Source organism: Plecotus auritus (genome assembly GCF_963455305.1).
Source record: "Plecotus auritus genome assembly, chromosome: 7".
Lineage (NCBI taxonomy): Eukaryota > Metazoa > Chordata > Mammalia > Chiroptera > Vespertilionidae > Plecotus > Plecotus auritus.
The window spans coordinates 34040584-34055606 of NC_137774.1; the positions used below are offsets into that span (position 1 = coordinate 34040584).

The following is a 15023-nucleotide window of genomic DNA, read 5'->3' on the forward strand; positions in this document are numbered from 1 at the left end:
CGAACTCACAACTCAGGTATGTGCCCTGGCAACCCTTCTTCAGTGCACAGGATGACGTTCAACCAACTGAAAGGGGGACCAGGGAATCTAGTTGACCCTTGAACTGCACGAATCCACTTATACATGGATTTTTTCCAATAAATACTGTACATATATTGCTTTATTTTTAAACATTTTTCCTCTTGCTCACTTTAATAGAGCATATACTACATGTAACATACAAAATATGCATTAATCAGCTGTTATTGGTAAGGCTTCCTGTCAATAGGTTATTAGTAAAGTCTTTGGAATCATTTTGACACTAGAAGCCCAGTGCACAAATTTGTGCATGGGTGGGGTCCCTGCGCCTGGCTGGTGATCGGGGAGGGACTGTGGGAGGTTGGCTATGGGAGCGCACTGACCACCAGGGCCAGCTCCTGCAGTAAGTGTTTGCCCCCTGGTGCTCAGTGCAGGTCATAGCTACCAGCCGGTTGTCATGGTTGCTTAGGCTTTTATATAGATAGATATTTTTATTGACTTCAGAGAGGGAGAGACAGAAACATCCATGATGAGAATCACTGATAGGCTGCCTCCTGCACGCCCACTACTGGGGATACAAGTCTGCAACCTGGGCATGTGTCCTTGACTGGAATTGAACCTGGGACCCTTCAGTCTGCAGGCTGATGCTCTATCCACTGAACCAAACTTGCTAGGGCTGGAGTCATTTTAGACTATGTAGGAATGGGAGTAGTTAGAGGCACCTCTAACTTCTCTACTCCCATTGTTCAAGAGTCAACTGTAAGTAGCTCTTATGTTTTATTTATACATATATAATTGACTTCAGAGAGGGAGAGGGAGATAGAAACATCAATGATGATGCCCTGGCTGGTTTGGCTCAGTGGAGAGAGCGTCGGACTGCAGACCCAAGGGTCCTGGGTTCAATTCTGGTTGAGGGCACATGCCTGGGTTGCGGGCTCCGTCCAATGTGCAGGAGGCAGCCAATCAATGATTCCCTCTCATCGTTGATGTTTCTATCTCTCTCTTCCTCTCTGAAATAAATAACAAAATATATTTTTTAAAATAAGAAACATCAATGATGAGAATCATTGATCGGCTGCCCCCTGTACGCTTCCTACTGGGGATCAAGCCCACAACCCAGGCATGTACCCTTGACTGAAACAGAACCCGGAACCCTTCAGTCCACAAGCCGATGCTCTATCCATTGAGCCAAACCAACTAGGGCTGTAAGAAGCTCTATTAGATTTTTTTCCCCCTGCAGACAAAAAAGGGGAAAGTTCTCCAACACTAAACCCGTAAGATTCACCAAGAGTTACTTTTCATTTTACAGATTATAGCACTTATTACCTCCACCTCTGTCAGAGGCCCTCAGAATCCCTGTTGGAGGTGGGAGAAGTGGAGGGAGGGACGTTTAGTCTTAAATAGCTTATTAGCAAATTACCCATTTTTCAGTGACTTATGATCCTTGGAGTGAAAGTGGCAGTACCCTTCAGACCTCCACGGAAGACATACTAACCCACCAAGGTCCTAAGTGTCCTGCCTAGGGAGAGGTCCTGGGTACCACCTGGGGATTGACCAAATTTCATTCCTTACAATCCCAATACCTGGTCTTCAATAATGGACTGGGACGGCTTCTGAGTGGGATGAACAGGGGTCCCCCTCTTAAAAATGAGAAATTACTTCCCTTCTAGTAAATGAGACGTTAGAAACCACTATAAACAAATAGGACAAGATTGAAAGGTGACTTTTCTTTTTACTGGTTTATAATAATCTTAAAAACCCCATCATACCCATAAACCACCACAGGTGAGAAGATGAGAGATGGAGAGTGAATGCTACAGTATGTGGACAGCTCAGGGAAACAGTATTCCCTAGGGGCAGTGTGGGATGGAGGCAGGGATTATAGATAGGAGGCCCTGGTTTGGCCTCTTATTGCTGGTTGGGGGTTGGCTGGCAGAGGGGTGAGGAGCTCAGGGTGAACTAGGAAACATCTCACACCAAAGGCAAGGGCAGTTGGGGACGAAGGTGGGGTCACAGTACATTTTCCATGCAGATTAGGGGTGGGAGTGAGAGCTTCAGAGATTTGTACCCCCACACAGGAAGAGATGGGTTTGAGGTTTGATATAAAGCCCCCAAGTTGGTGTCTGGTCCAATTTCCTAAAATGGCAGCTCACCTTTTGGGAAGAGGCATTAGAAAAAAATCACAGCAAAAATATCTGGTTTGGAGCTCAAGCAAGGGTCAAGGGGAGACAGTAGTGCTCTTTCAATTTAAGTCAGAGAAGGAAGAATTGGAAGGGGGCCTTGGGTGAGATGGTGGCCAACACCTTGGGAGAAGGTATTGCACCAGAAGCAATAGGTGCTCCTGGGGGCTCAGGAACAGGGAGGTACCAGTGTTCACAGACGTCAGGAAAACAATCAGGAACAATAAATTAGGACTTCATGTTGCTATCATTTGGCATAACACAATCAGGCTTTTTTTTTTTTTTTTCTATTTTTAAATATAAGGCAACTTGCCAACACATAATTTAAAAACTGGTCTTCAGTCACATTGATTCAGATCACTAGAGAATTCTGGCTAAAGAACAGTGGATAGAGTAAACAAACCCCCAAATTTTAAATAAGACCATCAGCTCACATTCCCCAGAGAAGAGAGGAAAAAGGGCTTATTTGGTTAAGGGGAAAAAGAGAAAAAAGGCAGAGCCCAACTATGCATCTTTAACAGGAGGATACAAAAAAATTTACAACGAAACATAAAGTTACAGAAAAGTTTAAATTTCTAGCCAACTAATTGTCTCTTGGGAATTAGATGTGTTGAGCATGGAGTGGGTATGAGCGAAGAGTGAGCAAGGGGCGAGAGGGGCTGTTTCCAATGTACACCCATCTTCAGCTGTTAGAACCATGCTCATTTGGTAAAGGAAGAATTCAAAGAGCTTAAGGCTTTGTGTTTTTCTTACTTTCTTCATCAAACTGAGGGGCTGCGAAAGGAGGTGTCTAGAAGGTGTATGTACCTGTGGGGCCACTCGCACACAATGCTACTCAAAGCCACACTACATTCATACAGAAACATGACATTTAAAACTTACAGTGTAGAGCAATATTCTTAGCCAGTGTAGAGAACCAAAAAGCCTTGTTTTTTTTTGGTGTTTTTAATTTCAAACTCCAATGTGATCATCCCTTACCTACCTAATTCCTCAAGTAGAATCAGTTTTTTTGTTATACTTGTTTTTTGGATGGGGGTGGGGAATGAGGGCAGCAGATGAGTTAGGAGTGGCAACAGTGAGAAAAAGATATGCTGCATGGTCACTGCATTTCTCTAGGGCTGGAAAGGGGAATCAAAGACAAAGATACCAACACAAAGACACATTTTTTTTCCCCATGTCTCAAGGCTACGGCCAAGTGCCTGCAGGATGCCCTTGAGAAGTATGGCAAGGGTAAGTTCATTGGCTCTGGGATCAATGTAGACATAAACGCCTTAAGGAATGAAGAGAGGCTGAGAAGAGATGAAGACTGGTCAGTTTTGATTTGAGGTCTTTGCGGTGAGTAAGGAATTAGCTTCCAGAGCACTTGGGAAGCCTGGCTTTTTAGTCCTAGAGAGAGACAGAAAAACAGGGAGAGGCCTAGCTTAGGAGGCTGGGCACCTATAGTGACCTCACCTAGGGCCCTTAGCTCACTTCAGTCCTAAGGGAAATAGGCAGAGCAGGAAAAGACAGAAGGTGGCTGGTGGGAAATGCAAGGGGGGGAAGGGAGATGGACATGGCATAGGACTGACAGCCAGGCAGTGAAGAAAAAAGCCTGGGATTGGGATTAGGTCCTAACATAAATCCAAAAACTGCTAGGGCTGGTGGAGGGGAGAGAATGAGGGCACAGGGAATCCCCCTCTGTCCTCATATAGATCCCACTAAATTCCCTTTCTTAGAAATCTAAGGATGATCACATTGGAGCAGTGAAAATTTGAAACTATCCAATTACTCAAAAGTAAGACTAAACCTAGGAGGGGGTGTATGATGTATAGCTTGTGGAGGGCACCGGGACTACCTATCTATATCCAGGGTGCTGAATATGAAGACTTCGACTATCTGTGGGATCAGGGGCTCGGCTGCCAGGGGCTCGATGAGCCTTGTTTAGCATGGCCAGGCTCTGTTCTCGGAAGCAGGCCTGCTGGAAATCCCCACTTAGGTAATCCACTGTTTGCATCAAGCTGTTCTGGCTTGCCACCGGACCGCCCCCGGTCCCTGCTCGGTAGTGGGCCCCAGCAGCCGCCGCACAGTCGAGGGGTGCACCCGTGGGCTGCCCACCGTGGAACGGCATGGTGAGGTCCTGAGACCCTGAGCTGTCGCTATTGGGAGTGGGCAGAATGTTGTTCCACAGGGGTTGGAAGTAGTGACCATTGGGGTAGGCCAGTGGGGCTGCCAGGCCGTTGACTGGTGGGGATGGGGTTGGCTTCTCCATGGGTGGCTTCAAATGGAAGGACTGTGCCAGGCAGAGTTCCTGCGGGTAGGCAGGGGCCTTGCCCACAAAGCCAGGCCCTGCCAACTCACGTCCTGTTGCATGCTTGCCTGTCAGACCAGGGGCCGGCGTCCCACCAGCCTCACTGCACATCTGTTGTAGGTGGGCCAGCTGATGCTGGTTCCAGGCAACTGGCTTGAGGTCGTTAGGATAGCCAGTGGGGGCTCGAGAGATGCCCGTGGGCAGGTTGACAGGGCCTGCAGCAGGCAATGCGGCTGTGGCCGCGTGGGTGTGCTCCATGGGATTGACCACACATGAAGGCATTGGTGTGGGGATGCTGTGGGTCGACACCCGGGTGCTTGCATTGATGAGCAGACTGCGACTAATGGGGCTGGGGTTGGCGATCTGGCCCTCACACACTGAGGTAGTGCTGATGCCTGCCCTCGTCTGGCAAAACTGGTTGATCTGGTGCACAATGCTGCTCAGGTCCGGGGGCTGGCTGTGCTGCAGAGTGGCCGCCATTGAAAGGGGGATAGTTGAGGTAGACACGGTCACATTCGGGGGGGCATCTGAGTCTGGCATCTTCCGGCCTCCATGCAACAAGGAACTGGGGGGATGCTGGAGACCTTGGTGAGACAGACCCTGAGGGTGGACCAAGCCCTGGGTTTGGGCCATGGGCTGAGGGTGGCCCAGGCCCTGAGGCTGCTGGAGGCTCTGAGGATGGGGCAGCACCTGGGGTGGCGGGATACCCTGAGGGTGCTGCAGCGTCTGGGGAGGGGCATGGGCCAGGGTCTGTGCATGCTGCAGAGCCTGCTGGCGGGCCAGAGCCTGGGCCTGGGGGTGGGCTAAAGTGCTGGGTGCCACAGTAGCATAGGGCACCACTGGGGGGTTCATGATGGCCTCAGGGAGCAACCGGGCTCGGGTGCCGTCAAAGTCCTTGAGTATGCTTTTGGCTGGCACTTTGACAATGGCAAGCAGGCCTGCCTTGGTGGCAGCCTGAGTCGGGTAGGGGCTGTAGCGCTGGGCTGATGTGTCGAGGCCGTTCACAGTACGACGAACGTGTTTCCGCTGGGGAACCTTCACACTGTTGGGGAAGATTTTTATAGTCAGTGGGTTGTTTGCGACCTTCTTAGCATACGCGTCCAATTCGGCTGGGGTAGGATAGTGAGCAGTTCTCATTTTCTGTGTAGTGTCCCCTAGAGAGAGAGAAGGGGAAGGAGAGCAAAGAAGGAGAGGGAGCTCATCAGTGCCAAGCCAACCAGCCTTCTAGATTCCCCTTTTGAGGGTGTAAAAGGTGGGGGAGGTGAGGGGCTAACTAAGTTGTCTCCCTAGCCTTGAAGTCAGACCCAGCCTCAGGCCCCATCAGTACTTATAATGGGCCAGGTCTTGTGCTAAGCGGCAGGCTATCTCAACGAATAGTTGCTACTGCTTTAGGAAGCAAGTACTATCATGATGCTTGTTTTACAAATGACATCACTAAAGACAGAAATAGCAGAGCAACTTTCAAAAGTCCAGTATCTGGCAGAGACAGAAGCTGGCCAATTCTCACAGAGTTGTTCTTCTACATTGAGCTCTCTCCAAGTTCCTACCAGCCCATGCTGGCCTGGGCATTGCTGATTCTAAGCAGAGCTGCTTGTGAGAGCACTCAGTCCTTTTCCCTAGGACATCCTGGTAAAGGGGGCAGCCAGAGTGACTACTCTTCCATCTGCAGTGGCCAGTGAGGCATCAGCTTTCTCCTTAGCATTGCAGCTGGGGCGTCATGCCCATTGGGTGGGCATCCTGGCACAGTATACAGGATGCTTCTTTTTTAGGAGCAGAGGAATAAGCTGCCAACATCCCTCTCCCATCCCATGTCACAAGTTCACTTTTGTTTACAGCTTACTTTCAGCATGACTGGGTAAAGATCAAAAGGCTTTATTTCCTTGAGGGGAGTGACAATAATGACAGGGCAGCAGAGAGGGAATTTGAGAAGAAAGGATTCAGAGAATCTTTTAAGTCCTGAGAGCCAAAAATAGTCTGTATTCGGCCCTTGTCAGCTGTCACTTTCCAAAATGAAAGAGGAAAAATCTGACTTCCTTTGGAGACTGCGGAATTACCCACTCAATGCACCTCATTAATGTTAACAGTCTCTTTGTTCCCATCTCCAGTTGCCTCCCATCAGGGGGCTCCAGCGGATGTTGTGCTTCCAGTCAAAAAGGAAAAGGTTCTAAGAACAAGAGCTCTTTCAGGATGCCAGGCTCCTGCAAGGGGTCTCTGCTCTGTTACCCCAGTCTCTGAGGGAGGGTCTCCCCTGAGTTTACACAGAAGGTGCTTAATAAAGGCTTGCTGAGTGACTAAGTACACAAACTGCCCAAAGCAGAAGGAAGGGGGCTTGGCTGGGAACCTAGGCTCAGCTAGCAGATTCCCTCCCTACTTCCTCCCCTTGCAGAAGGCAGCCATACAGAGCAGGGACTAGGCTGACTGAATGCTGGGCTTGTGACTTCAGCTGGCTTGGCTCAAGAAGACCTTATTTGAAAATCGTGACACTGGGCATCTGGAAGAGAAGTAGGCTAGTGAGTGTGCTAAAGAAGAGGGCACAGCTGCCATCCTTTGGTGACATTGCTGGTTAGTTGGCAGCAACTGCTTAGAAACTGCTGCTCTTGGAAGCAGGAAAAGAAAGCTCAAGTCTAGGATGGGCAGAGAATTCGGGTCCACACTCAAGAAGGTAGAACTTAGCAAAAAGAGTACAGAAAGGAAAAGGCTTAATGCTTTCAAATACTGGAACAATGCCTTGAACAGGCAAACATATTTAAGGGTCTGCTTTATTTACCGAATAAATGCTCTACCCATAAAGGAAATGTCTGTAAGATGACAGATTTCATGAACATCTTAAAATGATCAATGTGATGGTGACAACTGGGGTAGGAAGGAGAGGAAGGCAGAGAGGCTCAGAAATCTTTCCCATCCACTAGGTAGCACTAGCTGCTGAGGAGGGTCAAAGCTCTGAGAGCAGAGTTTGAGTTCTGCTTTTCGTAGGTCACTGTCCCTTAACTGCCACGCATCCAAACCGGAAACCATCTCCACACGCCATGATATGTTGAATTTAATTGCATCTATAGACGCTTATAGCGTACAAAGGGTTAATGGGCTTCAGTCTCCCTAAAGTGGAGCCATTTTCTGACCCTTCTTACATTCTCCTTGACAATAAGACATAAAAATAAAAAAAAGCCTAGAATCACTGAGAGATAGTTCCTAAACTCAAGGTACCAGACTTCCATTAGAAACTGACCTGGTCAGCCACTGGACTTAGGTGTCTGTCTAACTGGTCAAAATCATGTAACACTCCTAGCTCAGTGTCTTAGCTAGAGCAGATATGTAGCAAATACTTGTTAAGTGCCATCAGTATAGGGACTGCCTGACTGAACAAATGGGCTGAGGAATGCGAGTTTGAAGCTATTGAGTTTTAGTTCAGACAGGAAATAACGGTCTGCCCCTGGGCTCTCCTCCATGTTAGTGGGCTTTTCTCCTTGAAAGCCAAGAGAGAGGAATACAGTTGGGTTTGTTGAATAACAGAGTTCCTTTTTAAATTTTATTTATTTATTTATTTTGAGAAAGAGAGAGAGAGAGATGGAGGGGGGAGAAGGTGGGGTGGAGGAGGGAGGGAGAAGAAGAAAGAAGAAAGAAGGAAGAAGGAAGAAGGAATAAGGAAGAAGATAAGAGAGAGGGTGCAAGCCATGGATTTGTTCCACTTATTCATGCATTCATTGGTTGATTCTTGTATGTACCCTGACTGGAGATCAATAGAGTTCCTTTTTTCAAGTCAGTACCAACTCTCAGGTTGTTGTTTTTTTCTAGCAGAGGCAGAAGGAACGCATTCAGGAGTATGACACTGACATTGATTAGTTCTTTTTTTCCACACAGGCCAAGGCTAATTAGTTCTTCTTGTCCTGCCTCCACTGATGTTGACAGCAGTGATGGGGGTAGTCAAATAAAGGGACAAGAATCAAAGGGAAGTAATGCATGGGAGGGGAGGGGAGACACAGGCTACAGTATTTTTACTAAGGAAGAATCTCAAGGATGAGATGAGTATATTGGACAAGAGGCCATATTCTGGGAATTCAGTACCAACCACTTCACTTATCAGACTTAAGCCCAACCCTTTAAAAAAGGTCAAGTTCTAAAATAATAATAATAAATAAATAAATAAATAAGGTAAAGTTCTTTACAATACTTTTTAAAAATATATTTTTTTATTGATTTCAGAGAGAAAGGGAGAGGGAGAGAAAGAAAACATCAGTGATGAGAGAGAATCATTGATTGGCTGCCTCCTGCAAGCCCTATACTGGGGATTAAGCCCACAACCCAGGCATATGGCCTGACTGGGAATTGAACCATCACTTCCTGGTTCATATGTAGACGCTCAACCACCGAGCCACTCTAGCCAGCTCTCAATACTTTTTATCTCAGTCCTCACACACAGGCATCCTGGAGTCTCTCTTTCTTCTATAACATCTTAAGTGCACAGCTAACACAGATACCACAGCTTTGTAAGCAAATTACTTATATATCAAATGCCAACTGAGTCATTAATCAAGATATGAGGCAGTATAAAGAGTAGGGAATATGTGGTTAGAAAAAAAGAGAGATCCAGATTCATCTACTGACTTTATCATCTAACTACCCAGTCTCAGGTCATTCCTCATTTATAACCAACAGGTATATGATATCTACTGTCCTGCTTCACAGGATTACTAAGATCAAGAGATCCAATGAATGGGAAAATAGTCTGTGGACAGGAACAATGGCTGTCGATATTTATTATTCAAGGATATCAGTTTTGGCTAAGTCTGTCCAAAGATAGGACAAAGTAACCTGACAAAGGAAGCTCCAACTGCAGGACACCCTGGACTTGAGTCTGAGAGTTAAATGTAGCCGAAAGCACTTAAATCTGCTTGAATACAGCTTCCCCACAGGGACCTCCCTATGTATCCTTCTATTTTGAAGGTCAGATGACATGGGTGGCATATACAGCAGAAACCTCCATCTATAGGTGGAGCAGCACAAGCAGTGTATTTCTAATGCAAGCTTTGGAACCTGACCCGAGTGTTAGTTCCAGCCCCGTCACTGAACTGTAATGTCATGTTGGCAAGTGGCAAACACTCTGTGCCTCATCCTTAAAAGAAAGATAGGAGTGTCTCCCATACGGAATTATTGAGGAATGAATAATAACATATATAAAAATACTCAACAGGCCCTAGCTGGCTTGGCTCAGTGAATAGAGCATTGGCCTGTGGACTGAAGGGTTCTGGGTTCGATTCCGGTCAGGGGCACATGTCTGAGTTGCGGGCTCGGTCCCCAGTATGGGGAGTGCAGGAAGAAGCCGATCCATGATTTTCTCTCATCATTGATGTTTCTATCTTTCCCTCCCTCTCCCTTCCTCTCTGAAATCAATAAAAATATATTTAAAAAAAAATATGAAAATACTCAACAGGCCCTAGCCGATTTGGCTCAGTGGATAGAGCGTCAGCCTGCGGACTGAAGGGTCTCCAGTTCGACTCCGGTCAAGGGCATATGCCTGGGTTGCAGGCTCAATCCCCAGTAGAAGGTGTGCAGTAGGCAGTTGATCAATGATTCTCTCTCATCATTGATGTTTCTATCTCTCTATCCCTCTCCCTTCCTCTCTGAAATCAATAAAAAGTATTAAAAAATGTATATATATTTTAAAAATGCTCAACAGTGTGGTGATTGTAGGAGGGGAGTGAGTGGAGTTGGAAGAGGGGATAGAGGAGATATATGGTGATGGAAAAAATAAAATAAAATAAAAAACTCAAGATAGTACCTGGCACATGGTTATCAACTCAACAGATGAACAGATGTTAGTTAATATTGCTGATATTTCTGAGTTTATTCAATCATTTGGGCCAATTAACAATTTCCAGACCCTTCCACTAGGGGGCAGATAGACATACTAAGAAGCAGTAAAAGAATTTTGACATTTGTTCCAGCTCTAAAACTGCTATAAAATAGGTCAAAGTTATTATCTAAAAGACGATTTGAAAACCAAGGTCTTTTTAAAAAATATATTTTTACTGATTTTAGAAAGGAAGGGAGAGGGAGAGAGAGACAGAAACATCAATGATGAGAGAGAATCACTGATTGGCTGCCTCATGCACACCCCACACTGGGGATAAAGCCCACAACCCAGGCACGTGACCTTGACCAGAATCGAACCTGGGACCTTTCAGTCCGCAGGCTGACGCTCTATCCACTGAGCCAAACCGGCTAGGGCAAACCAAGGTCTTTTGATCATTTCAGCCATTCATTCAAAAATATTTATTGAGCCACTACTATATACCTGACCATAAACTGAGCTTGGAGTTAATAAAGAAAAAATGTTCAAAAACACGTTTTTCTGGGTGATTAGGAGAAGATGGGTCAGAGGAAAACAAATTTCCAAGTACAGAATTCCAAAATGGCTAGGACTCTCAAAGCAAGTGACATCATGGAATATATATAATCTAGAAAAGCTCTAGGAAGGCATCCACCTAACCCTAACTCTGGTCCTCTACCAAGTACAGGACCCACACCAAACCAATATTTCTTTTATCCAGCCTGCCCTATGGCAAATTATACATCTAGGATGGGAAACACATTACATTCTCCTACACACACCAAACAGGAAGGGGAGAAGAGAAAATGTGGAGTTAGAAGGAATCAATCCTGTGACTCTATCTATACATGTGGTGGCTCAAGCCTGGGAAAAAGTGATTAGCCAGGTGACTTATAGTGCTGGGCCAAGAAGCCACATATCCTGACTCCTGATCCAATTCTCTTGCCTTGAGCTGACTCTTACAACATAAAGCACAGTAAGCTATCAACATCCGTATCTCATCCCCACCCCACCAGATACCAAGCTCTGTGTTTCTAGGAACTTAGAAGACCCTTCTAAGAATGGGTGTAGGGAAAAGCTGAATTACAAGTCACAAAACTGGTTTTAAGGTTTCTATAACTGGTAAGCTTGGGTTCTAAGCAGCTCTTTAGCTGTTGGTTCCTAAAGAAGACATCTTATGCTCTATCTCACCGTAACTGTAGATATTTAACACTAACAGCTATAAGTCAAGATTTTTCTTTTTCTTTTTTTTTTTATACCTTTTGGGAGAGGAGAGAAGAAAGCAAGGAGGCTTAAAAATACCAATAAGATTTCTCCTCTGCAAAGGTGTGGATTTAGTTAAGGATAGCAACAAGAGAGTCAAAGGAATTCAAATACACTGTCCCCCAAATGGACTGGTGAGTCTGAAACCAGGAAAGAAGGATATCTCAATTCTCCAGTATAGACTAGGGACAGTGGTTGGCAGAGGCTACTTAGGAGCTGCTTTGAGGAAAAAGAAAAGTGGAGATCTCAATGTCAGCATCCAAGATAAAGCTGCCAATTTGCCTTTCCTCCCAAATGGCTCATCCCTTGATATCACATCTCTAGGTGAAGCTGTCAAAGTAAGTTAAGGAATGTAGAAGACAGTGAACTGCTCTCTATCATCTTATTGTATGCTTCCAAGTATACTCCTTTTCTAGTTGTGTCCTCTGGAAGCCCATAACCAGTCACAATGCAGTTAGCATGGAGATTTGGGTGGCCAGGGAGCACATACAACTTCATCACCCATCATCACTTATGAAGAGAAAGGCTGGGGGGAAAGATGGCACAGCAGAGCTTGCCTATTGCAGAAGAAAGACGGTCACCTTCAGATTTGTCATTATACAAGTTGGATTCATTGGCCAAATCCTAGAACTAGCCAGGCTCTGAGTCTTACTCTTCCTCAAAGAAAGGAAGTCAGAAGCTAGATTATTTTAACTTCTGAAGATGATCTCATAGAGCAGGGTCAGTAAACTATAGTCTGTGGGCCAAAATCCAGCTGCTGTTTTTAATTAAAAGTTTTACTGGAACACAGTCACATGCATTGTTTACATATTGTCTACAGCTGCCTTTGCCCTACAATAGCAGAGCTGAGTCGATGCAACAGAGACCATGGCCCACAAAGCCTAAAACATTTGCTCTCTGGCCCTGTACAGAACCCTATCATAAAGGATTCAGATAAGGTGCTCAAGCACCTTTTCTATTAAAGGGGAAGTGTAGATGTTTCATTGATTTCCCCTTTTTGCTCTAAAAGGAAAGTCTATTCCAAATTTAGGGCCATTTTGACACTTGAAGATACTGTACATAGTAATGAGCCAGGAATAGAATCATTTCCTTACACATTCATGCAGTTCAAGGATAGAAGGTAGTAATCTGGGAAAGCATGAAGTACAAAGCCCCAATTCAAGCCAATTAGAGACAAAAATCTAACAGACAATTCTCAAAAGCTCAATCATGTGGGAAGTATATTAGCAGGAATACACCAGAAAGACTGAGAAAGCTAGCTCTTTATCCCTCTGAAGGCGGAAGCTTCTTTACTTGCTGTGAACTGAGGTCACTGGCTCAGAAGGCAGACAGCAAAGCCAAAGGGAATTGTCTGTTTCCATGGTAGAGAGTACTCAGAGAGTTCAAAACAACAGAACAGTGTAAATAGTTTGTTTCTGAGATATAATAAGTAATCTGAACTGTGTGTTTTCATTTAATTCCTCATGGGGATTCAATTTGAGATACTTTTTTAAAGGGTGATTATATATCTCCTGTGAAACTCCTTATAGCGCTCAAGAGAGATATCAGCAACAATTAAAATTAAGATGCTATACACTGGGAAATTCTAGTATTTTAGAGGATCTCTCTGATCAAAGGTATCTCACATTGCTGACAAGTTTTTGCAATTGCTTTCTTTTGTCTGTATTGAAGAATATCTTGAAGATATCAAAGTCCACAGTCAATGTACCTCTCTGCAACAGCTCAAATGTAGGGTCAAAATAAAGGATCACATCCTTCCCTGGGATCCAGATTACTTACATTTCTGAAGTCCAGTGTTCATCTGCGTGTGAGAAAGAAGCTGAAAGGACAGGTCACCTGGCCCTGGTAGACAGGCTAGCATGGCAGACCGGCATCAACACAACATGGGGCAGTCACTCACACTGTAATGAACAAAAAAACAAGGTCATGGAACACAAGGCAACTCACTCAAGGAAGATAGCAGGGACATCTGATATGAGCAGCACAGGCCCAAGTTTAGATAGATAAGCAATTTAATTAGCATGTTGGCAGAAAATATATCTATGTTCTTATCTGTAGCAACAATTTGCTCCAAACTATTACTAAGGATAAAATATTTCAGTCAGCACAGATGAGTGGGTGGGGAAAAGAAAATCTACCTATTCACATAATTAAATGAAAAACACAGGCGCATCTGTAAGGTCTTTTATGCTCACAAGCTCTAGATGCACTCATTTAGCATTTCAATTTCCTATAGGCTGCCTCTCTCTATCATGGGCTTTTGGAAAGGCCACGGGGCTGCCAAACGAATGGCACGCTGGCTCTCATCTGTGCCCCAGCAGCAAGGCTAGGGCACATTCTTACTGAGGTGAAGGGGAAAATGATTTCTCTCTGAAAATAGAACAGTGTTCCTAAAGACAGCTGGTCCTCATAGGGCGTGGCTTAGTCTATATACATGGTTGGTTTGGAACAGGGGTAGTCAGTCATTTCCAGAGGCAGTACAGTACTTGAATTGCAAAAGCATCCCAATTTTCACTTGTGACACTCCAGTAACCTAAACTCACTTTTAAAAGGAAGAGAAAGCAAAATATCCTAGGAGATAGGAGACACAATTAACTACTGTTAAAGCAAATTCTGTTTGTAAGTTTCTGGTGATTCACTTTTCCTAATGCCTGTGACACAATTAGACCTCCTGGACCCCACCCCACCCCAAAATTGTACTGCATCCCAATTAAGGAAGTAGTAGGCGGCCAGAGGGCAGGCAATCCTGACATTATGTCAAGATGGCATTGTTTCATCAGTGCTGTCTACCAATAAGATATACACAGCTCAAGCAAGCAGTCATTGAGGTGGACTTTAGCGGGGAAGGAAACCTTGTCAACAATGCTAAGCAAGTTACCTGTACACCAAGGACCAAGTTTTTCCCAAAGAAGTATAATGTACTAAACCACATGAAATTTTTTTCTCATACTGCAAAACCCAGAAGTCAAGGTGGCATATTAAGGCTTTACATCATAATATAAGAGTGGAGGAAAAGCTCAAATGTTAAAGACCACAAAACCTTTCTTTTTCTTAGAGGGCCCTCTCAGGTATGTGAAATTACCCTGTCATGATGAGTATCAGAGAGCTCCAGCTTGCAAGTCCAGGTAGCTGAAAAGATACTTTGTAAAAGAGGCTGCTCAAACTGTGGCTAAGATAGCAACTGCAGAAAGAACTAAAGATTGAATGCCTAAATGAGAACAGAGCCGCCCAAGAGTTCTGGCACAGATTCAGTCTTTTTAGGCCTCTGGTAGGTAGGATAACAGAATGAACAGTATGCCAAGAATAAAGTCTCCTCTTGGGATCAAATGACTGAGGTACTGCTCAGAATCCCATTCCTTGTGAATGCTGATCTCTACCTAATAACCTGTCCCCTATGGTCCTAATACAGCTGAACGCAAACTCCAAGGAAAGGAAGGGAATTAACAAA

General features: G+C 45.0%; 1 protein-coding gene across 3 annotated transcripts in view; it reads right to left on the bottom strand.

The window, feature by feature from the left end:
- Positions 1 to 1196: 1196 nt before the first annotated feature.
- The window catches only part of FAM222B (family with sequence similarity 222 member B), a 73580-nt gene continuing 59753 nt past the window's right edge, over positions 1197 to 15023 (bottom strand). For 2 of the 3 annotated variants that reach the window (XM_080677618.1, XM_080677619.1), the window contains exons 2-3: positions 13355 to 13476; positions 1197 to 5639 (exon numbers count right to left, since the gene is read on the bottom strand). In XM_080677618.1, coding sequence (XP_080533744.1) covers positions 4033 to 5639; positions 13355 to 13436 — 1689 coding nt within the window. In that variant the 5' untranslated portion in view covers positions 13437 to 13476 and the 3' untranslated portion in view covers positions 1197 to 4032. The remainder of the gene's footprint in view (positions 5640 to 13354; positions 13477 to 15023) is intronic. The other variant, XM_080677620.1, reaches the window with a different exon arrangement.